General features: G+C 46.6%; 1 protein-coding gene and 1 long non-coding RNA gene across 10 annotated transcripts in view; both read left to right on the top strand.

Moving 5' to 3' along the window:
• LOC118965301 overlaps positions 1 to 2,313 on the top strand; it is a 4,890-nt gene extending 2,577 nt beyond the window's left edge. For both annotated transcript variants that reach the window (XR_005052612.1, XR_005052613.1), the window contains exons 2-3: positions 1 to 59; positions 207 to 2,313. The exon at positions 1 to 59 is cut by the window's left edge. This is a non-coding gene — a long non-coding RNA (uncharacterized LOC118965301). The remainder of the gene's footprint in view (positions 60 to 206) is intronic.
• pax7b (paired box gene 7b) overlaps positions 1 to 26,743 on the top strand; it is a 78,756-nt gene extending 52,013 nt beyond the window's left edge. For 7 of the 8 annotated variants that reach the window (XM_036981871.1, XM_036981870.1, XM_036981869.1 and 4 more), the window contains exons 8-9: positions 21,278 to 21,527; positions 22,841 to 26,743. In XM_036981871.1, coding sequence (XP_036837766.1) covers positions 21,278 to 21,527; positions 22,841 to 22,956 — 366 coding nt within the window. In that variant the 3' untranslated portion in view covers positions 22,957 to 26,743. 8 annotated transcript variants of the gene reach the window in all.
• The last annotated feature ends 663 nt before the right edge of the window (positions 26,744 to 27,406 follow it).

The following is a 27,406-nucleotide window of genomic DNA, read 5'->3' as shown; positions in this document are numbered from 1 at the left end:
GAGGTGGAGGCAGGGAACAGAAATATCAGCATGTGTTGGATAGAGGCCAGGAGTATGAGGTGGAGGAAGGGAACAGAAAGGCCAGGAGTATGAGGTGGAGGCAGGGTACAGAAATATCAGCATGTGTTGGATAGAGGCCAGGAGTATGAGGTGTAGGCAGGGAACAGAAATATCAGCATGTGTTGGATAGAGGCCAGGAGTATGAGGTGGAGGCAGGGAACAGAAATATCAGCATGTGTTGGATAGAGGCCAGGAGTATGAGGTGGAGGCAGGGAACAGAAATATCAGCATGTGTTGGATAGAGGCCAGGAGTATGAGGTGGAGGCAGGGAACAAAAATATCAGCATGTGTTGGATAGAGGCCAGGAGTATGAGGTGGAGGCAGGGAACAGAAATATCAGCAGGTGTTGGATAGAGGCCAGGAGTATGAGGTGGAGGCAGGGAACAGAAATATCAGCAGGTGTTGGATAGAGGCCAGGAGTATGAGGTGGAGGCAGGGAACAGAAATATCAGCAGGTGTTGGATAGAGGCCAGGAGTATGAGGTGGAGGCAGGGAACAGAAATATCAGCAGGTGTTGGATAGAGGCCAGGAGTATGAGGTGGAGACAGGGAACAGAAATATCAGCAGGTGTTGGATAGAGGCCAGGAGTATGAGGTGGAGGCAGGGAACAGAAATATCAGCAGGTGTTGGATAGAGGCCAGGAGTATGAGGTGGAGGCAGGGAACAGAAATATCAGCAGGTGTTGGATAGAGGCCAGGAGTATGAGGTGGAGGCAGGGAACAGAAATATCAGCAGGTGTTGGATAGAGGCCAGGAGTATGAGGTGGAGACAGGGAACTGAAATATCAGCAGGTGTTGGATAGAGGCCAGGAGTATGAGGTGGAGGCAGGGAACAGAAATATCAGCAGGTGTTGGATAGAGGCCAGGAGTATGAGGTGGAGGCAGGGAACAGAAATATCAGCAGGTGTTGGATAGAGGCCAGGAGTATGAGGTGGAGGCAGGGAACAGAAATATCAGCAGGTGTTGGATAGAGGCCAGGAGTATGAGGTGGAGGCAGGGGACTGAAATATCAGCAGGTGTTGGATAGAGGCCAGGAGTATGAGGTGGAGGCAGGGAACAGAAATATCAGCATGTGTTGGATAGAGGCCAGGAGTATGAGGTGGAGGCAGGGAACAGAAATATCAGCAGGTGTTGGATAGAGGCCAGGAGTATGAGGTGGAGGCAGGGAACAGAAATATCAGCATGTGTTGGATAGAGGCCAGGAGTATGAGGTGGAGGCAGGGAACAGAAATATCAGCAGGTGTTGGATAGAGGCCAGGAGTATGAGGTGGAGGCAGGGAACAGAAATATCAGCAGGTGTTGGATAGAGGCCAGGGGTATGAGGTGGAGGCAGGGAACAGAAATATCAGCAGGTGTTGGATAGAGGCCAGGAGTATGAGGTGGAGGCAGGGAACAGAAATATCAGCATGTGTTGGATAGAGGCCAGGAGTATGAGGTGGAGGCAGGGAACAGAAATATCAGCAGGTGTTGGATAGAGGCCAGGAGTATGAGGTGGAGGCAGGGAACAGAAATATCAGCATGTGTTGGATAGAGGCCAGGAGTATGAGGTGGAGGCAGGGAACAGAAATATCAGCAGGTGTTGGATAGAGGCCAGGAGTATGAGGTGGAGGCAGGGAACAGAAATATCAGCATGTGTTGGATAGAGGCCAGGAGTATGAGGTGGAGGCAGGGAACAGAAATATCAGCAGGTGTTGGATAGAGGCCAGGAGTATGAGGTGGAGACAGGGAACAGAAATATCAGCATGTGTTGGATAGAGGCCAGGAGTATGAGGTGGAGGCAGGGAACAAAAATATCAGCAGCGACTGAAAACATTAGTATTGCTTTTTTTGATGGAGGGAATTTTGTGTCAATCACCTGGAACTCTCTTGCTTTGAAGACCTGAGAGGATTTTCATTCACAACAAATAGTTCCCAAACTTTTCATTTGTGAAACATATTTTGGAAGTCTTCACCATATACTCACAATGACATACAAACTATAAGTGGCACGCCTGCTCCCACTACCCCTCCACCAGGCTACCCGTCATAATACTCACCTGTTAACATCATTACGCGCAGCTGCGCTCATTGGACTCACCTGGACTCCCTCACTGTGTTGATTACCCCTGTGTATATGTCTGCTCCTCTGTGTTGTTCCCTGTAGTAGTATTGTTTGTCGTGTCGTCTTTATGTCCAGACGCAGTTCCTGTTCTGTTGCATGTCTGTCTATATTAAATGGATCACTCCATGTACCTGCTTCTCATCTCCTGTGCTGGGCGTTCCAATAAGTTGTTACTATATAAACAAGTATGCCATGCTGTGGCCAAAGCTTCAGGTACGATTCCTTTTACAGTACCTTAATAAGCAGAAAGTAATTGGTTAACTTACGGAGGTGGTCCCTGCACAGGGACAGCTCAGCGGAAATTTCAGAGCGCCACCTATAGTACTCGAGTGTAGTACTCGATAAATCTCAAACTTTCATAAAAATACACATGCAAGGTACTGAATTAAAGCTACACTCGTTGTGAATCTAGCCACCAAATCAGATTTGTAAAATGCTTTTCGGCGAAAGCATGAGAAGCTATTATCTGATAGCATGCACCCCCCCAAAATACCAGCACGACACGTAAACAACAGATTTTGCGGTAGCCGGCGCTACCCAAAACGCAGAAATAAAATATAAAACATTCATTACCTTGGACGAGCTTCTTTGTTGGCACTCCTATATGTCCCATAAACATCACAATTGGGTCTTTTTCCCGATTAAATCCGTCATTGTATACCCAAAATGTCATTTGCTGAAGGCCAGTCTGATGCTGCAAAAAGCCCATTTACAAGACGCAACATCACTTTTTAAAATTACAAAAGTCGCCTATAAACTTTTACAAATCACTTCAAACGACTTTTCTAAACCAACTTTAGGTACTAATAAACGTTAATGATGTATCAAATTGATCACGGGGCGATCTGTATTCGATAGCAGCAAGTCTGGAAATCATCGTCCATTTTTTCAGTTTCACAGTTTCACAGAAATTGACAGCAATGGCGACATCGTGTGGAAACTGTAGGCGTTTACAGGGGATCCTCATTTATTTTAGGTCGCCTTAAACAATACATTGAATGGCGGACAAATATTTTTTTTGTGTTTTTGGTAAACAGTTTTACCAGGGATTTTTACTCCTAAACACGTTCTGTTATAGCCACAGACCCGATTTAACCAGTTTTAGAGACTTCAGAGTGTTTTCTATACACACATACTTATCATATGCATATACTATATTCCTGGCATGAGTAGCACGACTTTGAAATGTTGCGCAATTTTTTACAAAAAGCTGCGAAAATTCGCATCATCCATAATGAAGGCGTGACTGAAGAACTTACTGAAACGACATACTGTGTACTAATTAATAGTACTACAGACTATTTAGAAAAATGTACACACTAAGAAACATACTACTCCTCCTTGCTGAGAAGGCGTCATGTAATGAGCAGTTGTGCATTCCCCGCCTTTCGTTCATTTTTGTAGATCTTGTCCCCTATTCTGATTATCAGCTGTTGTCAAACACACATGGTCGTGAAAAGATGATTCTCTTCCTCAATAGTGTGCAGCAAAATTCTACTAAATGAAAAGCCGAAATGAGTACGGCATCCTGGCAATTAAGGCATACTCAGGTTTCAGACTTTCACATACTGTAAAACTTAACATTTTGGTATACCTTAAAGCCTACTATTTAGAACGCAAGTATTGTCATTCGGACACGGCCGATAACTTACAGCAAAATAAATACAATTTCACGTTTGTTCTAATGAAATGTAGCCTTGAATTTGTTCTAATTGTTCCAACTGTCTATCTGTTATCCATTTTAAGCAAAGGTACTTTATTTACAAAGCCTACTGTACCTGGTTATGGCATGGTGAACTAGCACTGTAAAAGGAACTGTAACCATAGCTTAGGTGGTCTACATCTTCTCCAGAAACAATATCAGGTCATAGGAAACTCCATATAAGCCTTTGAAGCACTTGCTGTTCTTGGGAGATGTGTTCGTTGGCAGCCGTTTGGACTGAATTCCTCTGTATTGCATGACAGGGACACCTGCTGGGAGAGTAGAGAAAACAACTGCTCCTCATGAGGCTTCAACAGTACCAATAGTTTGTGTTCTAACCTTCTTCTAAAGGAAGAAGCCCTCTTTAACGAAGTACAAACATTGCAAATCCCAGGGATGTTGAAGTTGAGGATAACATACAGTGGGACACTCCGAGCTAAATAACATACAGGAAAATACTGTCAGTTGATCAACCACACACAGGGTGTAGTGGGCTGTTTATCATACTACAACTGAAAAACGCGTCTATACCTGCCAATGAGTAATCAACATATTTGACCCTTTGGATCAAACCTGGAATGGATCAACCAGGTCCACAAGAGGACTGATTAGGTCAAAGTGAAGCGATGCAGTATGTACATAGTGAGGCTACCAATCCTTATGGATTCAGCATAGATTATTTTCAATGTGTTTATTTATTTTCCCAAATGGCAAAAAGTATAACTATAAAATATTCCACAAATGTAAAGGGTTATGTGTGTTAGGATTAAACCATGGTAGTTAGTTAGTGTTCCGTTTTACCCTGTGTGTGTGTGTGTGTGTGTGTGTGCGTGTGTGTGTGTGTGTGTTTTGGAATTAGACGAATTACACACACACACACACACACACACACACACACACACACACACACACACACACACACACACACACACACACACACACACACACACAGGGGATCAGAGGCAGGCAGAGCGGCTCTCACCCATGCCTCCCTTTGATCTGTGTCTCCAGGCCTGCCTGGCTGCCTGCTTTGCACCTCACCATGCACGCTGACACCACGCACGCTGACACCACTCACGCTGACACCACGCACGCTGACACCACGCACGCTGACACCACGCACGCTGACACCACGCACGCTGACACCACGCACGCTGGCACCACGCATGCTGACACCACGCACGCTGACACCACGCACGCTGACACCACGCACGCTGACACCACGCACGCTGACACCACGCACGCTGACACCACGCATGCTGACACCACGCACGCTGACACCACGCACGCTGACACAACCTACGCTGACACCACGCACGCTGACACCACGCACGCTGACACAACCTACGCTGACACCACGCACGCTGACACCACGCACGCTGGCACCACGCATGCTGACACCACGCACGCTGACACCACGCATGCTGACACCACACACGCTGACACCATGCACGCTGACACCACGCACGCTGGCACCATGCATGCTGACACCACGCACACTGACACAACCTACGCTGACACCACGCACGCTGACACCACTCACGCTGATACCACTCATGCTGACACAACCTACGCTGACACCACGCACGCTGACACCACGCACGCTGACACCATGCACGCTGACACCACGAATGCTGACACCACGCATGCTGATACCACGCACGCTGACACCACGCACGCTGACACAACCTACGCTGACACCACGCACGCTGACACAACCTACGCTGACACCACGCACGCTGACACCACGCACGCTGACACAACCTACGCTGACACCACGCACGCTGACACCACGCATGCTGACACAACCTACGCTGACACCACGCACGCTGACACCACGCACGCTGACACCATGCACGCTGACACCATGCACGCTGACCCCACTCATGCTGACACCACGCACGCTGACACCACGCACGCTGACACAACCTACGCTGACACCACGCACGCTGACACCACGCACGCTGACACAACATACGCTGACACCACGCACGCTGACACCACGCACGCTGGCACCACGCATGCTGACACCACGCACGCTGACACCACGCACGCTGACACAACCTACACTGACACTACGCACGCTGACACCACTCACGCTGACACCATGCATGCTGACACAACCTACGCTGACACCACGCATGCTGACACCACGCACGCTGACACCATGCACGCTGACACCACGCATGCTGACACCACGCATGCTGACACAACCTACGCTGACACAACGCACGCTGACACAACGCACGCTGACACCACGCTACGCTCGCAACGCTAACGACTTCCCCAACTGTCTAACAGAGATAAGCCAGGGGAGACTCCAAGCTGCCGCTGCCGCTCTTCTCTTCCATTAGCGAGCACACTGACGCTTCTTTAAAAATGGGATGAATTCTATTTAAGACGCCAACATTAGTCGTTGCCAAAAAGAGGGAGAGAGAGAGCGATAGAGGGAAAATGGAGGGAACAATCTAGAGGCTCTGACTCCATTCCTCCCCTCTCTCTGACTTCTAACAAGACATCCTGCACCTGAATACCAATGAGAGAGGGAGACTCATGTAGTCCCCCACATTATTAAAAGTTGGGCATTAAGCCTCTCACCAGGCACCATGTCAGCTGGCAAGCTCCACTGACAAGAAATCAAAGGGGATGAGTACATAGCCTGCATTCATAGCACAGCCTCTCGCAGAGCAAGAGGGGGAATACATAGACGTTAATTAGAACTTCCATTAAAACAAATACTGTTTCAATTTGGCAAGTATAAAAAAAGATATAAGAGGCTTAAAAAAAAGAGACCTGCTGTTGGCAGCTACCAAGAGAATCATGGGTAAATCATATCCACTGGCTATATGTTTTAGCATATATTATTAGGGCTTGCTGCTTGTTTAACACGTCTGAACTCAGAGGAAAGGAATGCTGGTATCACAAATATACAAGTACAAACATTGGCGATATGGGGCTTTGTCTGTGTTTAGCTATGTATCAGATGGAATGGGGTTTTAGGTGCTTTTAGCGTGGGTATTTTATATGACGCAAAGGTCAAATGTTTTTCCCAAACAGGCTTGTACTCTCTAAACCAGTTAATGGGTTCTCTATCTGTGGTTGGTTCCATGCCTGCGATCTCTATACCTCAACCTCTAACCCCCCTAGAGCAGCTAAGTGAAACCAATACGCTCTTTGCTTCTCGTTTCAAAAAAATATCTTTGGATGTGGTTTCATTTATTTATTATCTACCAACCTTTCCCCTTCTCTTTTTTTGACAACTCTTGCCAATAGTACGTTTACTCCCTCTCTCTCTCTCTCTCTCTCTCTCTCTCTCTCTCTCTCTCTCTCTCTCTCTCTCTCTTTCTCTCTCCGTCTCTCTCCTTCTCCCCCTGAAGAGGCAGATGAAAGGCTTTGGCGGACAATAAAAATGCTATTTAAATGCAAGAGTGTTGTGTGCTGGTAAGAGATATTTCCTGCAGAAAGTGAGCGGTTGCATCCTGATAAATAGTCAATATAAGGGAATGTGATTGACATTTATCTAGCGGAGACCGCCAATATACATTTCAGCAAGTTCTAGAAGTGGATGATTTAAGTAGGAAATGACTGAGACGGATTCACATGTGTGTCCCATGCAGACAAAATGCATATAAGATGGAGAATGGTATTGCCTTTATTTAAGTGTAGGCACATCGATTCTATCTTGAATACCAATTACACACCGGTGTACACTGTGGAACATACTGAAGAAGTTTTATTCCATACATTTGTGGCATTATTTCCTCTACTCCATTTCATAATATTATAACCAAGTGTTACTATTATTATCATTAATATTTTCACAGTCTCTCACCTTCCACTTGTTGGAGTGGGAAATGTTAATGCTGAGGCAGGTGAAGTGAAGTCTGGTGTATGAGGCATGCACACTGTTGTGACCTCTGTGGGAGGGGTCAGGGGGTGGCAGGGTCGCAGCAGGGCTGGGCTGCAGTCAACCTGCCTAGCTAGCCGTCTGGACGCTGGGGATGTTGTCTGGCTGCATGTGTTTCCTGTTAGTTCCAGATGCCTCTCTGACAGGTGCATGGACGTGATTAATACTCTGTCTCTGGCCATATCTCTCTCTCTCTCTCTCTCTCTCTCTCTCTCTCCCCCTCCCTCCTTCTCGTGGGCCAGTTAAATTACAATATGCGAGGTGGTTTGGTCCCCTTCTGGTTGTCTGGTGTAGCAGCCCGTTCCTCTCAGTATCCAGCTGAGAGCTATTTCACTATTTATTTACATGTAATTATGACTATGAGGTGCAGATATTAACACTGTCAAGAACAATTTGACCTGACATTTTTCACTAGGCCTGGCTCCTGCTGGTTTCAGCAAACAACCCCCCCCCCCCCCCCCCCCCACCCGCGCTCCCCGATCCGCCTCGCTTTCCTCTCCGAGCTGCTCCCTCACACACACAGCCCTGCCTCACTGAAACCTCTCTGCTGGAATCAGAAAATCTGCCGTTTAATTTGGCAGAGGCGGCGGTGCGAGGTGAGTTGCAGTGTGTGTGTGTGTGTGTGTGCGTGCGTGCGTGTCTGTGATTTTGTATTGGAGTGGGTTGCTCTTGTTCCTGGTGGCTGAATCCATCCCATAGTAACTCAAGCATATCACTAGCAGAGAATAGAGGATTGCTCCCCACACGTTCTCCAATTGCAGCCCAATAGACGTAACCTCTGGTTAGTGAGGGGCCCTGCATGCACAGTGGGCCGTTTAGGAGGGAGGGAGTCCTTTCTCTGGCTAGTAGCAGGCAGCTGTGCTCCATTGAACACAAGGATAGAGAAGACGGGCGGGGGCGGGGAATGGGTCAGAGAAGAAAATGTATTTAATCAAATCTATTACAAAGCTATTATTCTCCAATTACATTTGATGAAATATTGCTTTCTACATCCATTTGTTGACCAAAATATAAGCTTGTTTTACTCCAATGTTTGTAAACAAGGTAAATGTAAACAAACACCATATAGCCCCAAAACATGGTTACAATTATACATTTGATATCATAGATGGTGAGTCCTTGCAACTATAGCTCTTTCTATGAATTTGAGAGCGGTTACATTTCTCCAGCCCCATCCCTTAGCAAAACAGGGGGTGGGAGCATGCTTTGTAATGGTTTCAATTAAGGATTCTAGCTTTAATATCTTGTGGAATTTCGTTTGATATTCTGTTTGCTTAAGTCTCCAGTTTAGCTGTTTGATAAAATGGTGCAGATCAGTGTTTGTGGGGAGAATTGTTAGAGAGCGGAGTAGAGAGTCTGGGGGACACTGTGGTAGTATGGCTAATGTTGTGAGAAGTGACAGCTTGTTCCAATGCCCGCTAATCATCCTCATCTGTGCCCGGCATGTCAATGCCCAGATTCTGTCAGTGCCAATCAGGTACTTAATTGAACACAATTAGCACCCCCCTTCCCTGCCATACACCCCACACTCTTCAAATACCTATTTCTCTCTCTCTCTCCCTCCACTCTCTCTACTCCCCATCCTCCCCCTCTCTTCCTCCTGTCTCTGCCTCCTTGGCGGCAGAAGACACTTTTCACTTTTGATTAACGTGCCGCGGCCAATTAACGCGCTGACACGCAGGCCAGGACCCGTCATCTGCTGCCTGCCACCAACGCTGCCGTCTGCGTCCTGGTCCCACACTGCTTCCACCACCTCCACCATGACCAAAACGCTTTAATTCAATTTATGCAATCTCTGTTATTTTTAAATAGCCATTTTGTCTGCTCAGATGAGGGGCCTTACTGCCCGCTGGGCTGCCCATGTGAGAAGGAGGGATGAGGGGGAGGGAGGGCTGGACTTGGGGTTGCACTGCTATTGACTCTTTAGAAAAAATCCTTGATCTTTAAGTACTTTATTCTCTTTCCTAGTTGTTTTCCAAATTAAGGAATGTATGCTGTTCATTTGATTTGTAAGTTTGACTTCATTGTGTTCATCGCAAAATCATTTCACCCTGCATTCTTGAATTGCTCAGTAAAATAAGGTTTCAATTAGATTTGGAGTAATATGGGATTCAAAGTATTTTTTGGAACCAGTTCTCAGAAATCATTTTCAAATATTCGATATTTGATATGGAATATTCCTAATCATTTTAGTCATTGCACAAGTTTGAATTATTTTCTATGTACATGTATTTGGTTCCTCAATCATCCAACACAAACCACACAGTATACTCAATTTACTTGACTTATAGGTCAGTGAATTCAACCATACACGTATTCTCTGTAATCACACCCACAGGACTGGCCTTGAAAAATCGACCCAAATCTGGTGTCATCATCATCCCTGATCTTAAGTCATTCCCAGCTGAGGCGTGTATCAGCCAGGCAGATCTGCCAAGGTGTGAGATGTTATTCTGTGCCCCTCGGGATAACTTCCAGACATTTGGAGTGCTTATTTTTTCCTCTCTGCCCCAGTGACCTCTGCCGAACTTAAAGGTACATCTTGCGGGCATTCGATTTGGGCAGAACAGGAGCTATCGGTGACAGGGAGCTAATCCAGTCTTGCGCAGATTAAGAGCAGAGTTTGTGGAGTGGGGTCTGTTGGCGCGGGTGCTGGCGCCGGGAATGGAACACAGGGCTGTCCTATCAGCTCTCCAGGCAGGCTGGCCCTCAGGCCAACTTTAGTCCTAGAGGAGTCTTTGTACTTCCCAAATCCTCTCTCTCACACTCTCTCTTTCTGTCTCTTCTCTCTCCTCTTTCCCCTCGTTTTATATCTCTTTCTCTCTTATACTGTATCACTATTTCTTTCAGATGCAAAAACTTTGTCTGTGAAATATTTTAGTGAAAATGAAAAAAAATGTACAGGTATAGTGAACATTTTCTGTGGGTAGTGCAGGTCCCTGGATAAACAGGTGCATTCTGACCTGATCAAATTCAATGCAGTAGAATAACAGTGAAATGCTTACTTACAGGCCCTTCCCAGCAATGCAGAATCCAATCAAATAAATCATAATAGTAATGGAAAAAAGATCAAATAACAGTAGAAAAAATATATACAGTGGGGCAAAAAAGTATTTAGTCAGCCACCAATTGTGCAAGTTCTCCCACTTAAAAAGATGAGAGAGGCCTGTAATTTTCATCATTGGTACACTTCAACTATGACAGACAAAAATGAGAAAAAATATCCAGAAAATCACATTGTAGGATTTTTAATGAATTTATTTGCAAATGATGGTGGAAAATAAGTATTTGGTCACCTACAAACAAGCAAGATTTCTGGCTCTCACAGACCTGTAACTTCTTATTTAAGAGGCTCCTCTGTCCTCCACTCGTTACCTGTATTAATGGCACCTGTTTGAAGTTGTTATCAGTATAAAAGACACCTGTCCACAACCTCAAACAGTCACACTCCAAACTCCACTATGGCCAAGACCAAAGAGCTGTCAAAGGACACCAGAAACAAAATTGTAGACCTGCACCAGGCTGGGAAGACTGAATCTGCAATAGGTAAGCAGCTTGGTTTGAAGAAATCAACTGTGGGAGCAATTATTAGGAAATGGAAGACATACAAGACCACTGATAATCTCCCTCAATCTGGGGCTCCACGCAAGATCTCACCCCGTGGGGTCAAAATGATCACAAGAATGGTGAGCATAAATCCCAGAACCACACGGGGGGACCTAGTGAATGACCTGCAGAGAGCTGGGACCAACGTAACAAAGCCTACCATCAGTAACACACTACGCCACCAGGGACTCAAATCCTGCAGTGCCAGACGTGTCCCCCTGCTTAAGCCAGTACATGTCCAGGCCCGTCTGAAGTTTGCTAGAGAGCATTTGGATGATCCAGAAGAAGATTGGGAGAATGTCATATGGTCAGATGAAACCAAAATATAACTTTTTGGTAAAAACACGACGAGTTGAGAATGAGAATGCTGAGTTGCATCCAAAGAACACCATACCTACTGTGAAGCATGGGGGTGGAAACATCATGCTTTGGGGCTGTTTTTCTGCAAAGGGACCAGGACGACTGATCCGTGTAAAGGAAAGAATGAATGGGGCCATGTATCGTGAGATTTTGAGTGAAAACCTCCTTCCATCAGCAAGGGCATTGAAGATGAAACGTGGCTGGGTCTTTCAGCATGACAATGATCCCAAACACACTGCTCGGGCAACGAAGGAGTGGCTTCGTAAGAAGCATTTCAAGGTCCTGGAGTGGCCTAGCCAGTCTCCAGATCTCAACCCCATAGAAAATCTTTGGAGGGAGTTGAAAGTCCGTGTTGCCCAGCAACAGCCCCAAAACATCACTGCTCTAGAGGAGATCTGCATGGAGGAATGGGCCAAAATACCAGCAAGAGTGTGTGAAAACCTTGTGAAGGCTTACAGAAAACGTTTGACCTCTGTCATTGCCAACAAAGGGTATATAACAAAGTATTGAGATAAACTTTTGTTATTGACCAAATACTTATTTTCCATCATAATTTGCAAATAAATTCATAAAAAATTCTACAAGGCCTCTCTCATCTTTTTAAGTGGGAGAACTTGCACAATTGGTGGCTGACTAAACTCTTTTTTGCCCTTCTGTACATGGGGTACAAGTACTGTGTTGATGTACAGTGGTACGAGGTAATTGAGGTAGATATGTACATACAGTGCATTCGGAAAGTATTCATACCCCTTGACTTTTTCCACATTTTGTTACGTTACAGTCTTAGGGTTGTTGTCCTGTTGGAAGGTGAACCTTCGTCCCAGTCTGGGGTCCTGAGCGCTCTGGAACAGGTTTTCATCATGGATCGCTCTGCTCTGTTTATCTTTCCCTCGATCCTGACTAGTCTCCCAGTCCCTGCTGCTGAAAAACATCCCCACAACATAATGCTGCTCCCACCATGCTTCCCTGTAGGGATGGTGCCAGGTTTCCTCCAGATGTGACGCTTGGCATTCAGGCCAAAGAGTTCAATCTTTGTTTCATCAGACCAGAGAATCTTGTTTCTCATGGTCTGAGAGTCCTTTAGATGCCTTTTGGCAAACTCCAAGCAGGCTGTCAATACGCCTTTTACTGAGGAGTGGCTTCCGTCTGGCCACTCTACCATACTGGACTGATTGGTGGAGTGCTGTAGAGATGGTTGTCTTTCTGGAAGGTTCTCCTATCTCCACAGAGGAACTCTAGAGCTCTGTCAGAGTGAACATCGGGTTCTTGGTTACCTCCGTGACCAATGCCTTCTCCCCCAATTGCTCAGTTTGGCCGGGCAGCCAGCTCTAGGAAGAGTCTTGGTGGTTCCAAACTACTTCCATTTAAGAATTATGGAGGCCACTGTGTTCTTGGGGACTTTCAATGCTGCAGACATTTTCTGGTATCGTTCCTCAGATCTGTACCTCAACACAGTCTCGGAGCTCGACAGACAACCTTCGATCTCATGGCTTGGTTTTTGGTCTGACGTGCACTGTCAACTGTGGGACCTTATATCGAAAGGTGTGCCTTTTCAAATCATGTCCAATCAATTGAATTTACCACAGGTGGACTCCAATCAAGTTGTAGAAACATCTCAAGGATGATCAATGGAAACAGGATGCAACGGAGCTCAATTTCGAGTCTCATTGCAAGGGGTCTGAATACATAAGTAAATAAGGTATATATGTTTTTTATGTTTTATACATTAGAAAACATTTCTAAAAACCTGTTTCGCTTTGTCATTATGGGGTATTCTGTGTAGATTTATATTTTTTTAAATGTTCAATCAATTTTAGAATAAGGCTGAAACGTAACCAAATGTAGAAAAAGTCAAGGGGTCTGAATACTTTCCGATCACTATAGGTAGGGATAAAGTAATTATGCAACAGGATAGATAATAGACAGTAGCAGCAGCATATGTGATGAGTGTGTATGTGTGTGTGTGTGGCGTATGTGTGTACGTGTAATGTGTGAGTGAGTGAGTGAGTGAGTGAGTGAGTGAGTGAGTGAGTGAGTGAGTGAGTGAGTGAGTGAGTATGTGTTGGCGTGTCAGTGTAAGTATGTGTGAGTGTGTGGGGAGAGTCCAGTGTGTGTGTATGTGTTGGCGTGTCAGTGTAAGTATGTGTGAGTGTGTGGGGAGAGTCCAGTGTGTGTGAATGTGTTGGCTTGTCAGTGTAAATATGTGTGAGTGTGTGGGGAGAGTCCAGTGTGTGTGTATGTGTTGGTGTGTCAGTGTAAATATGTGTGAGTGTGTGGGGAGAGTCCAGTGTGTGTGTATGTGTTGGCGTGTCAGTGTAAATATGTGTGAGTGTGTGGGGAGAGTCCAGTGTGTGTGTATGTGTTGGCGTGTCAGTGTAAGTATGTGTGAGTGTGTGGGGAGAGTCCAGTGTGTGTGTATGTGTTGGCGTGTCAGTGTAAATATGTGTGAGTGTGTGGGGAGAGTCCAGTGTGTGTGTATGTGTTGGCGTGTCAGTGTAAATATGTGTGAGTGTGTGGGGAGAGTCCAGTGTGTGTGTATGTGTTGGCGTGTCAGTGTAAATATGTGTGAGTGTGTGGGGAGAGTCCAGTGTGTGTGTATGTGTTGGCGTGTCAGTGTAAATATGTGTGAGTGTGTGGGGAGAGTCCAGTGTGTGTGTATGGAGTCAAAAATATTTAAGCTGTTCAGGAGCCATTTGGTCCCAGACTTAGCACTCCGGTACCGTTTGCTGTGCGGTAGCAGAGAGAACAGTCTATGACTTGGGTGGCTGGAATCTTTTAACAATTTTAGGGCCTTCCTCTGACACCGCCTGGTATAGAGGTCCTGGATGGCAGGGAGTTCAGCCCCATTGATGTACTGGGCCGTACACACCATCCTCTGTACCGCCTTGCGGTCGGATGCTGAGTAGTTGCCGTACCAGGCTGTGATTTAGCCAGTCAAGAAGCTTTCAATGGTGAAGCTGTAGAACTTTTTAAGGATCTTGAGGGCCCATGGCAAATCTTTTCAGCCTCCTTAGGGGGAAGCGGTGTTGTCGTGCCCTCTTCACGACTGTGTTGGTGTGTTTGGACATTGAGGTCCTTAGCAAAGTGGACACCAAGGAAATTGAAGCTCTCTGTGGTCAATCAAGGGTTAAGATGGGCATAGCACATTACGTGACTGTAAAGATATTATGTAAATATTGTTTAGGGATATTACATTGGGTGCTTCATAAGTAGTGATAATGAAGGGTATTAAATAACATTGTGATGGATGGCATCTCTTTGAAACGGTGGTTTGAATATGTCACTGTGGGGAATTTAGTGAGTATTGTATGTAAGAAAATTATGACATTTTTTCCTCTTTGTTGTAGCCTAAAGAAATATTGCCTTTTGCTTTTTCTGTCAGTCAACTTCCTCACAGCAAGTCAATTTTTATTCTGGCAGCAAATCTAACAATGAGCAAAGGCTCATCAAACATTTAAGCAGACACAAAAATATAATTTGACTGTTAAGGAAATTAGCAGGGTATGAAAGAACCTCTTTTTGTGTCACAAATGCTCTATTTTGTTTATCTGAAAGGATGCACATTGTATCAACTTCCAGTTCTCCATTCACTCCGCCGCGGGGCTGGAGGGCTCAGAAGTTGAGAGAATTAATTAGTTTTTTATTATTATTTATAAAGTAATCTATCTGTAGAGAGCGAGGCAGGGAACGCCCTGGAGCAGTGTCCTTTAAACTGCTCCTGTCTCACATTATCTCCTCCAACAGCCCTAGCACAAAGTCAAACAACAAACGAACACTGAGGACGCTGTACGGAGAGAAAGAGAGGGGGGGGAGGGCAGGGGTGTAGTGGAGGGCTGTTCTGAAAGAGAGTGAGGGTGTTGGTTAAGTGTGTATTGAGTGGTGTTGTTCTGGAGCAGAGCAGGTCTAAAGGCCTGTTGAGGGTGTGTTTTACACCCTGCAGCTGATACTCAGCATCAGCCATATCTCCACCCACATCAGATCATAGGGGGAAGTGGTGAAATGGCATTGATTTTTGTTTAGCTGTGTGAAAGCAGAAAGACATTACAGATAGCTAATATGAACCCGGCTCAATCGAGGAGCTTACCTTTCCCCCCTCCAGCAAAAGTTAACCAAAATCATCTGAGTGATTTTAGGAGAGGCATCTCAAGGATACAACCTTCCAGACAATCCTCTCTTTTTTACAACTGCAAACTTCTTTGCAATCTTGACGGGAAAAAAATAAATTATAAAATTGTCCATGAAAAGTAGCCTTCTCTTTTGAAGAGCTAGTTAAACCTATGAATAGTAATAGGGCTGATTCGAGCACAGTCCCTGATTATTGGCTGCTTCATTATTTCATGTTTAAATAAGGAAGTGATGTAATCAAGCTTCAATTAACTGATGACTATATCTGGCCCACCCCTCCAGCTGTCTCCCTGGACCCCCGACTAGCACTTCCCCACACCCACGTCACATGACCAGCACATCTTAGTCCAGCACAGCATAGTACGTACATCACAGCTCAGCACAATACAGCAGGGGACAGAAGGTTCCACACGGAGTCTGTTCTGCAGCTCCGGTCCATCTGGGAGGGAGCATCCCATGTGTCCTGCATGCAGAGAGTCATGAATCTCCCTCTCATAGATACATGTCACATGTTCTGTATAAATAAGTGGTGGGGTTGGAGGAGGCTGGGGGTTTCCATGCTGATAGAATTAACATGAGGAAATCGCTAACCAGCCTTTATGTCTCTGATGTGCCTCAAGTGCTTCATATTTCCTCAGATATTTTTTTTTCAGAATAAGATTAATTTGTGGAATAAGATCCATTTTCCGTATGCGGTGTGTGTGTCTGGCTATGCATTGCTGAGCAGTATGACTGCATACGTATGCAGTGAAGAAGTTCTACAGTATAAAGGTTTCTGAGATGTCCACTCTGGAGATTGACTGGAGCCCTGTCCTTCTGTAGGATATTTTGCACCACAGCATCAGCTCTGTGAACTGTGTTTAAACCTTTGTGTGTGTGTGTGTGTGTGTGTGTGTGTGTGTGTGTGTGTGTGTGTGTGTGCGTGTGTGTGTAACCACCTCCATGATGAGCTAATTGGTTTAGCAGCCAAAGCGCCAAAGGCCAGCCCAGCGTAGCGAGACACAACGTGAACCTGATGTTGGGGAGGATGCTTCCATGCAATAGAAGGGAAGCATATGTGGGACCAATTCCCCCATTAAGAGTCTCTCCCTCTGCTTTCCTAAAAGGGAAATATAAGTCTAATTCAACATTTTATGTTTAGGGCAAAAGCTCAGTAGAAACGTCCGTCTGCACTGCATTGTGGTGATGCCTGTGCCTCTAGTCTAATGGAGATAATAACATTCATAGCACTAGTGGATTATTATTTGTTAACTTATGATTGTGTACAGATGTAGGATCTTAACACATCTTTGGGATAGGGGGCAGCATTTTCACTTTTTGATAAATAGCATGCCCAATTTCAACTTCCTGCGACTCATGCCAAGAATATAAAATATGCATATTATTAGTATATTTGGATAGAAAACACTCTGACGTTTCTAAAACTGTTTGAATCATGTCTATGAGTATAACAGAACTTATGTAGCAGGCAAAACCCAGAGGACTAACCATTCCGAAAAAACAATTTTGGAGGTCACTGTCTATTCAATGGTTTCACTGGGAAACGAGATTTCTAATGCACTTGTTTGCAGTTCCTACCGCTTCCACTGGATGTCACCAGTCTTTGGAAATTGGTTGAGGTTATTCCTTTGTGTAATGAAGAAGTACGGCCATCTTGGATCAGGTTAACATTATGTGTACTGTTTGAGAGTTGCGCAAGACTAGAAAAGTAGCGTTAGTTTGTGATCCTCCTGTATTGAAAACAGATAGACCCGTCTTCAATTTGATCAATTATTAATGTTTAAAAATACCTAAAGTTGTATTACAAAAGTAGTTTGAAATATTTTGGCAAAGTTTACAGGTAACTTTTGAGATATTTTGTAGTGACGTTGCGCAAATTGGAAGCTGTTTTTTTCTGGGTCAAACACGCCAAATACATTGACATTTTGGATATATATCGACGGAATTAATCGAACAAAAGGACCATTTGTGATGTTTATGGGACATATTGGAGTGCCAACAAAAGAAGCTCATCAAAGGTAAGAGGTGTGGTGCCTGCAGGGTTGAAATATGCTACTCTCTCTTTGTTTACTGTTGTGCTATCATCAGATAATAGCTTCTTATGCTTTCGCCGAAAAACCTTTTTGAAATCGGACATGTTGGCTGGATTCACAACGAGTGTAGCTTTAAATTGGTATCTTACATGTGTGATTTAATGAAAGTTAGAATTTTATGGTATTTTATTTGAATTTGGCGCTCTGCATTTTACCTGGCAATTGGCCAGGTGGGTCCCGCCTATCCCAGAGAGGTTATTATTTTGAACCATTTTACTACAGTAGGAAAATGACCCTACAGCAACAGGACATGTAAATGATTATGTGGATTATAATTAATGGACAATTTTTGTAGGATTTGATAGGGCAAACAAGTATGACATTTCAAAATGGAAATTACAATTAAAAAAAAATGTAAACCTCAATTATACTGCAAGTTTGCATTTCCTGTAAATGAATATGAAATATATTGCTGAGTATTAAATAAATGCACTCATGCTGTATAAATAACACTCCTAATACTTACCCTAGCCGTAACTGTAACTCATACTAGCAGTAGGCCCTTCGGTGAGGCTAGTAGAGTCTATTTGTTTGGGGATCTGATCTAAGGGGATCGTTTACTGCTTCCAACTCCATTACTATTCATGAGATGGCTCGGCTAGGGGCTGGGGATTAGGGACTCCCTCAGTGCTTGTTGTGGTGTGTAGGCCTCAGGCCTCCTTCAGCCCCCAGGCTCTGGGATATACAGGGGCTGTCTGGCACTGCTGGTGGTTCTATTATCACCCTGAGACCCTGCTGTCCTCACGCTGTCCTTCGCTGTCCCCACACTGTCCCCACACTGTCCCCACGCTGTCCCCACGCTGACCCCGTGCTGTCCCTGTGCTGTCCCCGTGCTGTCCTCGTGCTGTCCCCACGCTGTCCCCGTGCTGTCCCCGTGCTGTCCCCGTGCTGTCCCCTTGCTGTCCCCACACTGTCCCCGTGCTGTCCCTGTGCTGTCCCCGCGCTCTCCCCGTGCTGTCCCCACGCTGTCCCCGTGCTGTCCCCACGCTGTCCCCTCGCTCTCCCCACGCTGTCCCCACGCTGTCCCCACGCTGTCCCCGTGCTGTCCCCATGCTGTCCCCGCGCTCTCCCCGTGCTGTCCCCACGCTGTCTCCGCGCTGTCCCCGTGCTGTCCCCGCGCTCTCCCCGTGCTGTCTCCGCGCTGTCCCCGTGCTGTCCTCGCGCTTTCCCCGTGCTGTCCCCACGCTGTCCCCACGCTGTCCCCGTGCTGTCCCCGCGCTCTCCCCGTGCTGTCCCCACGCTGTTCCCCTGCTGTCCCCGTGCTGTCCCCACGCTGTCCCCGCGCTGTCCACGTGCTGTCCCCATGCTGTCCCCGCGCTGTCCCCACGCTAAACACTGAACTCACTGGCACCTCTTTCTTTCCCTCTATCACCCCATCTCTCTCACCCCATCTCTCTCTCACTCCATCTCTCTCTCACTCATCTCTCTCTCTCACCCCATCTCTCTCACCCCATCTCTCTCTCTAACTCCATCTCTCTCTCTCTCACCCCATCTCTCTCTCTCACTCCATCTCTCTCTCTCTCACCCCATCTCTCTCTCTCACCCATCTCTCTCTCTCACGCCATCTCTCTCTCACACCATCTCTCTCTCTCACTCCATCTCTCTCTCTCTCACCCCATCTCTCTCTCACCACATCTCTCTCTCACCCCATCTCTCTCTCTCACCCCATTTCTCTCTCACCCCATCTCTCTCTCACTCCATCTCACTCTCTCACCCCACCTCTCTCTCACCCCATCTCTCTCTCTCTCACCCCATCTCTCTCTCTCACCCCATCTCTCTCTCACCCCATCTCTCTCTCTCACCCCATATCTCTCTCACCCCATCTCTCTCTCACCCCATCTCTCTCTCTCACCCCATCTCTCTCTCACCCCATCTCTCTCTCACCCCATCTCTCTCTCACCCCATCTCTCTCTCACCCCATCTTTCTCTCTCACCCCATCTCTCTCTCTCATTCCATCTCTCTCTCTCACCCCATCTCTCTCTCTCACCCCATCTCTCTCTCACCCCATCTCTCTCTCTCACCCCATCTCTCTCTCACCCCATCTCTCTCTCACCCCATCTCTCTCTCTCACCCCATCTCTCTCTCTCACCCCATCTCGCTCTCACCCCATCTCTCTCTCACCCCATCTCTCTCTCACCCCATCTCTCTCTCACCCCATCTCTCTCTCACCCCATCTCTCTCTCACCCCATCTCTCTCTCTCACCCCATCTCTCTCTCACCCCATCTCTCTCTCTCACCCCATCTCTCTCTCTCACCCCATCTCTCTCTCACCCCATCTCTCTCTCTCACCCCATCTCTCTCTCACCCCATCTCTCTCTCACCCCATCTCTCTCTCACCCCATCTCTCTCACCCCATCTCTCTCTCTCTCACCCCATCTCTCTCTCTCTCACCCCATCTCTCTCTCACCCCATCTCTCTCTCTCACCCCATCTCTCTCACCCCATCTCTCTCTCACCCCATCTCTCTCTCACCCCATCTCTCTCTCACCCCATCTCTCTCTCACCCCATCTCTCTCTCTCACCCTATCTCTCTCTCACCCCATCTCTCTCACCCCATCTCTCTCTCACCCCATCTCTCTCTCACCCCATCTCTCTCTCACCCCATCTCTCTCTCACCCCATCTCTCTCTCACCCCATCTCTCTCTCTCACCCCATCTCTCTCTCACCCCATCTCTCTCTCACCCCATCTCTCTTTCACCCCATCTCTCTCTCACCCCATCTCTCTCTCTCACTCCATCTCTCTCTCTCACCCCATCTCTCTCTCACCCCATCTCTCTCTCACCCCATCTCTCTCTCACCCCATCTCTCTCTCTCACCCCATCTCTCTCTCACCCCATCTCTCTCTCACCCCATCTCTCTCTCACCCCATCTCTCTCTCACCCCATCTCTCTCTCTCACCCCATCTCTCTCTCACCCCATCTCTCTCTCACCCCATCTCTCTCTCACCCCATCTCTCTCTCTCACCCCATCTCTTTCTCACCCCATCTCTCTCTCACCCCATCTCTCTCTCTCACCCCATCTCTCTCTCACCCCATCTCTCTCTCACCCCATCTCTCTCTCTCACCCCATCTCTCTCTCACCCCATCTCTCTCTCACCCCATCTCTCTCTCTCACCCCTGTCCTTTTTTATGACTTCAAGACTTTTTGTTGGTCCATGTTTCAAAGTTAAATGGGTGTTTTTTAGCTGCCTTTGTACAACTCAGTAATGTGATAACTCCCAGTGTTTGCTGCAACTTGCTGGTGTAGTTACTCAATCCCATCCATGTGTTGTTTAGGACCTAGGCCTCTCTAACCCCCCCTCTGTCTCCCCTCTGCCCTCCCTAGGTGATGAGCATCCTGAGTAACCCCAACGCCGTGCCCTCCCAGTCCCAACATGACTTCTCCATCTCCCCCCTCCACGGCAGCCTGGAGTCCTCCAACCCCATCTCAGCCAGCTGCAGCCAGCGCTCTGACTCCATCAAGGGGGTGGACAGCCTGAGCTCCTCCCAGTCCTACTGTCCCCCCACCTACAGCGCCACCAGCTACAGTGTGGACCCCGTCACCGCCGGATACCAGTACAGTCAGTATGGACAGAGTAAGTACTGCATCTGCATTTATGTGTGAATGTGAGGAAGGGAGTGTGTTTGAATGCAGTTCCCATCTGACCTCACCAATACAAGTCTCCTGCATGTCTTCCACCTCATATGAAATGGAACCAGTGGTACTGTAATTAGAGGAAATGGTGCCCACCTCCACCACCTCCTGGGCCGAGCTGCCCCCTGACCTTTGACTCCTGGTCTGTCTGATAAAGGCCTATGATTCACCCTCCGGTGCTGCCTGGCTTAGTCACACCCCACTCTGCTCTGCTTAGCTGGGAACAAGGAGAGGGCCACTTCAAAGACACTAACACACCCTAAGGGGCACCCTGTCCTCTTAGCCACCCCTCTCTCTCTCTGTCTCACACACACACACACACGCACGCACGCACGCACGCACTCACACACACACGCATGCACGCACTCTCACACACACACACACACACACACACACACACACACACACACACACACACGCACACTTGTGGACAGGAAACAGGCTGATTAGATTAACATAATTATTGACTGATGCTGTGTCACAACCCTTCATAATGGGTAAACTGAACCACACTTCCCCAGCCAGCCTCCCTTTGGTCCTGTTGTGTGTGTGTGTGTGTGTGTGTGTGTGTGTGTGTGTGTGTGTGTGTGTGTGTGTGTGTGTGTGTGTGTGTGTGTGTGTGTGTGTGTGTGTGCGTGCGTGTGCGTGTGTGCGTGCGTGCGTGTGCGTGCGTGCATGTATGCCAGTAGCGTTATTATCAGCCAGCTTGCAGAGCAGAGAGACTGATGGCGGTGTGGATGTGATCTGATGTGTGCTTAATTAAGACAGTGATTGAGCACAGTGGCTGGCTAATGAACGGAGGAGAGAAAAGAAAGCTGCTGTCTACTGATGAAAATGATCCGGGATAGGAAGTGTGGAGGGCATGAAATCAGAGATGCTAAGTGTAATGAAGACTGGCACACACGACACACACTGGGACCATGCTGACTGATAGCATGGAGACTCTATGAGGTGGCACATGCCCTGTGCCAAGTCTGTGTCAACCTCAGACAGGGCATGGGAGAGAGAATGTTTTGTTTTCTAATTATTTCTCATTTTACTCCACTTAGTTCTGCCACAAGTAATTTTGAACGGAGTCAGAAAGAAAAAGAAAATGACATTGAACAAAAAGGACAGAAAGGGGTGTGTTTGAGGAGTTGGCCACCTGTCAGTGTGTATGTTGTGTGTATGTTTCTTTGTGTGTGTTGTGCATGTATATTTATGTGTGTATATCCCTCACATGTTCACGTTTATCTGTGTGTCTGTTCTCTCTAGCTGCAGTGGACTACCTGACTAAGAACGTGAGTCTGTCCACCCAGAGGAGGATGAAGCTGGGAGACCACTCTGCTGTCCTGGGACTGCTGCAGGTGGAGACGGGACAGGCCTACTGAAACAGCCAGCCTCTTTCTGGCTCCACCCAGTCTAAACTCAACACCCCTTTAACATATACAACCCTGCTGCTGCCCCCCCCCCCCCCCCCCCCCCCCACCCTCCCTGCAGCCTAACCACTGCAGCACTCTCTCCCCCTCCCCACCCTGCAGGCAGTCAGGATGTCTCTGTGTATGTCAGAGTGTCTTTTTGCCTCTTGATTACGAGAGGACTTGTCATTAGAACTGCCTTTCCATGGATAGCCAACAGGCAGCCCGATCCTATACCCCAAGACCCCTAAACCGTGGCTCTGCCACTCCTATGTGCCCTCCTCCCTGATTGGCTCTGCCCAGGCAACCCAGAGATGATGGCCCCAGCCAGCATGGAGAACGCGCCCCCTGGGTGCACACTGCAGTCCAGTCCAGCACAACCCTCAGAGCCACTTCCAAATGTACTTTGACCTTGTTGTTTATAATAGTTCACTAAGCCAATATCATTCAAATGATTATCACTCTTGTTTTTTTTATATCAATATTGTTAATATTATTATTGCTGTTACAATTATGATTAATGTGATTCTATTTTTGTTTGTTATTCCCTTCATAGTTATTTTCTCTCTCCGTGTGAAATACTAGCAGATGACTGAGGTGATGTGGTGGGTTGCAGTGGTGTGTGTGTGTGTGTCGGTCCAGTCGGAGAGAAGCTGATTGTTTTCCAGGCTGGGGCTCCTCCGCCTAGACCCTGAGCTCTAATGTTCGTGAGCGATTTGACCTTCCCGCTTTCACATTCAACTTGACATTCCTAAAGAACTTGGCCACTCAGTGGGAAGTCTAGCTGGGCGGATTCTACTGCGAATTAGCTGCGCTTTGGCGGCCAATGGCTTCCCCCCTCCCAACATCCATCCTTAGCTGTACTCCATGGGGAGGAGGGCATTGTTTGTAAAAAACAGGATTGGGGAAATGAATGGATTTTGTTTAGAAATATGGACCTTGCCAAGGAGGACTAAACCCCCTACCCAAAAGCTCTATGTGACTTTAACAATGGAAGGAGATTAAACAACACCAACATAGTGTCAAGGCTAATTATAAATGACCCTTCTCATTACCAGCCAGGTTTTATATATGTTTTGTTTAATTAAGATATAAAATCACATGTAGCTGTTTACCATGTTGGTTTGGACCAAGTGTGCATTCCTCTGAAACATTCCTCCAGCATGGCAGACTGATGCCAGTCACATTCCTTTGAAACATTCCTCCAGCATGGCTGACTGATGCCAGTCACATTCCTTTGAAACATTCCTCCAGCATGGCAGACTGATGCCAGTCACATTCCTTTGAAACATTCCTCCAGCATGGCTGACTGATGCCAGTCACATTCCTTTGAAACATTCCTCCAGCATGGCAGACTGATGCCAGTCACATTCCTTTGAAACATTCCTCCAGCATGGCTGACTGATGCCAGTCACATTCCTTTGAAACATTCCTCCAGCATGGCTGACTGATGCCAGTCACATTCCTTTGAAACATTCCTCCAGCATGGCTGACTGATGCCAGTCACATTCCTTTGAAACATTCCTCCAGCATGGCTGACTGATGCCAGTCACATTCCTTTGAAACATTCCTCCAGCATGGCTGACTGATGCCAGTCACATTCCTTTGAAACATTCCTCCAGCATGTCTGACTGATGCCAGTCACATTCCTTTGAAACATTCCTCCAGCATGGCTGACTGATGCCAGTCACATTCCTTTGAAACATTCCTCCAGCATGGCTGACTGATGCCAGTCACATTCCTTTGAAACATTCCTCCAGCATGTCTGACTGATGCCAGTCACATTCCTTTGAAACATTCCTCCAGCATGGCTGACTGATGCCAGTCACATTCCTTTGAAACATTCCTCCAGCATGGCTGACTGATGCCAGTCACATTCCTTTGAAACATTCCTCCAGCATGTCTGACTGATGCCAGTCACATTCCTTTGAAACAATCCTCCAGCATGGCTGACTGATGCCAGTCACATTCCTTTGAAACATTCCTCCAGCATGGCTGACTGATGCCAGTCACATTCCTTTGAAACATTCCTCCAGCATGGCTGACTGATGCCAGTCACATTCCTTTGAAACAATCCTCCAGCATGGCTGACTGATGCCAGTCACATTCCTTTGAAACATTCCTCCAGCATGTCTGACTGATGCCAGTCACATTCCTTTGAAACATTCCTCCAGCATGGCTGACTGATGCCAGTCACATTCCTTTGAAACATTCCTCCAGCATGGCTGACTGATGCCAGTCACATTCCTTTGAAACAATCCTCCAGCATGGCTGACTGATGCCAGTCACATTCCTTCTCTGCCCATGATGAGATTAAGAGAAGGCAAACTGTGCCATTCACATGCACTTTGTCAAATCAAATAATCCTTTGAATTGAAAAGGGCACAGGTAACCGGCCTGGCTGGCCCCCTCTGGCTCCAACTGGATCCACCCCCTTCTAATCCCCTGGACATTCAACTCCTGCTTTGACCGACACACTCGCAGAAATGTACAAAAACAAAACATTTTTTAAAGAATAGCTAATATTAAACATTTGTGTAGCACTCATAGTTGACTTTTGACACAAACTATGTTGGGCTGAATTATAACTTGAACTTTCACACCAATCTCTCATTTATATCTGTGTATGATTTTTGCAAAAAAAAATTGCAACAGTTGGAGTGAGTTACGTGTTCATATTCCACGTCAGGATTTAACCCTTTGTCGCCTTTAAATGGGAATTGTACAGTAGCAGGTTGTGTATTGTTTGTTTATAAAGAGTATGTTTTATACTAAAACAACAACAATGTTCAGTGGTAGTTAAGCAAGGGATCTGCGGAAGTCAATGTATTTGATTGTTTTCTTTACTGGTTTCCTTCTGTTGTTTTTGGTTGTGTTATATTGTATGAATTTCTTTAAACCAAAATGCAGTGTTTTGAGCCAAGCTAAGTAGGGAATTCTGTATATTAAATTAGGAGAAAATTCCATTAAACTTCCTAAATTGAATAATTGTATAAAAGAGGTTGTTAGTTGAGAGAGAGAGAGAGAGAGAGAGAGAGAGAGAGAGAGAGAGAGAGAGAGAGAGAGAGAGACCAATACGTTTTGATAGTGACCAGAGGAAACCTATTATTCCACACCTACAAGTGCAGACAGGAGCATGGGGAAGGTGTATTCCAGCACTTGATCTTATGGACTCATGATCCGAGTGCAGACCTTACTGTGGACCATTACATATCTGTCTGACCTCTGACCTCTCTCAGTGTGAAACATTGTCCAGGGGTTCAGCAGCACAGCTTTGATGCCATACAGGATGGGGACCTCTCCTGTCAGGGAAAGGAGTCAGAATAGAACAGTGGGCCGAGCAGTGTGTTCTCTGGCTATGTGTGTGTACAGCCAGGCTCCAGACCACACATCTCCATTGGAGAACACCTCACTAAAAGTAATGATGACTGAAGCACTGAAACCAGGCTGGTCTGAAAGCTCTGTTCAATGATGCCACATTATTGTGTATATAAAAAAACAACTATAACTTTTTTTGTTTTTGTTTACACTTCTAGTGTATCAAATCCATTTCTAACACCTGACTCCTGACCTGTTTACTTGCTTTATGGAATCTGTCTTCTGCTTTATCCCCTTTCTGTTCCACATGTGTGTATATTACCATGGTATAATTTATTCTGCTGTATGAAGTATTAGAGTAGTGGTATTTACTACCTTCAGCCTGTTGGTGTGTTTACTGTAACACTGCCGTAACTGTTATCAATTAAAGAGCTAAAAAATATTAATCGCTTTGTCCTTTTTTCAGCTTTCATATCAGTTTGAATACAGTATGAAGGTGTCAAATAAAGATTTCAAATTGGTCATTTTTTATGTAAGAAAAATCATGCCCTCTGAAGTTGAATATTCAGCCTGGTGGGGATTCATCTGAACTTTCACCTCTCTCTTCCCTACAATACACACTTGCTCTGTGTGTAGTGCACACGTGTGCATGCATGGCACACGCACATGTGTGTATTACATTCTATGGGCCTCTGGACCACCTCTGCTTCCATCCCAGTGAGCGGTGTGTGTGAGAGAGAGCTGAGCAGTCCCAGATCCTAGTGAAGAGAGGTGCTAGCTGGGGGAGCTGGTCAGGGCTGCGGCAAGACACAGCTGTAGGAAGTCATTCATTCCGTACACTTTCCAGCTATGATCTCCTCTCCACCCCTGTCTGCCTGTCTGTCTGCATCTGTCTGTCTGTCGGTCTGTCTGTCTGCATCTGTCTGTCTGTCTGTCTTTCTGTCTGTCTGTCTGTCTGTCGTTCTGCATCTGTCTGTCTGTCTGTCTGCATCTGTCTGTCTGTCTGTCTGCATCTGTCTGTCTGTCTGTCTGTCTGCATCTGTCTGTCTGTCTGTCTGTCTGTCTGTGTCTGTCTTCTGTCTGCATCTGTCTGTCTGTCTGTCTG

Source organism: Oncorhynchus mykiss, chromosome 7, assembly GCF_013265735.2.
Source record: "Oncorhynchus mykiss isolate Arlee chromosome 7, USDA_OmykA_1.1, whole genome shotgun sequence".
In the NCBI taxonomy this organism is placed as follows: domain Eukaryota; kingdom Metazoa; phylum Chordata; class Actinopteri; order Salmoniformes; family Salmonidae; genus Oncorhynchus; species Oncorhynchus mykiss.
Note: the sequence above shows the minus strand (reverse complement) of the source record. Positions and strands in the feature narration are given on the sequence as shown.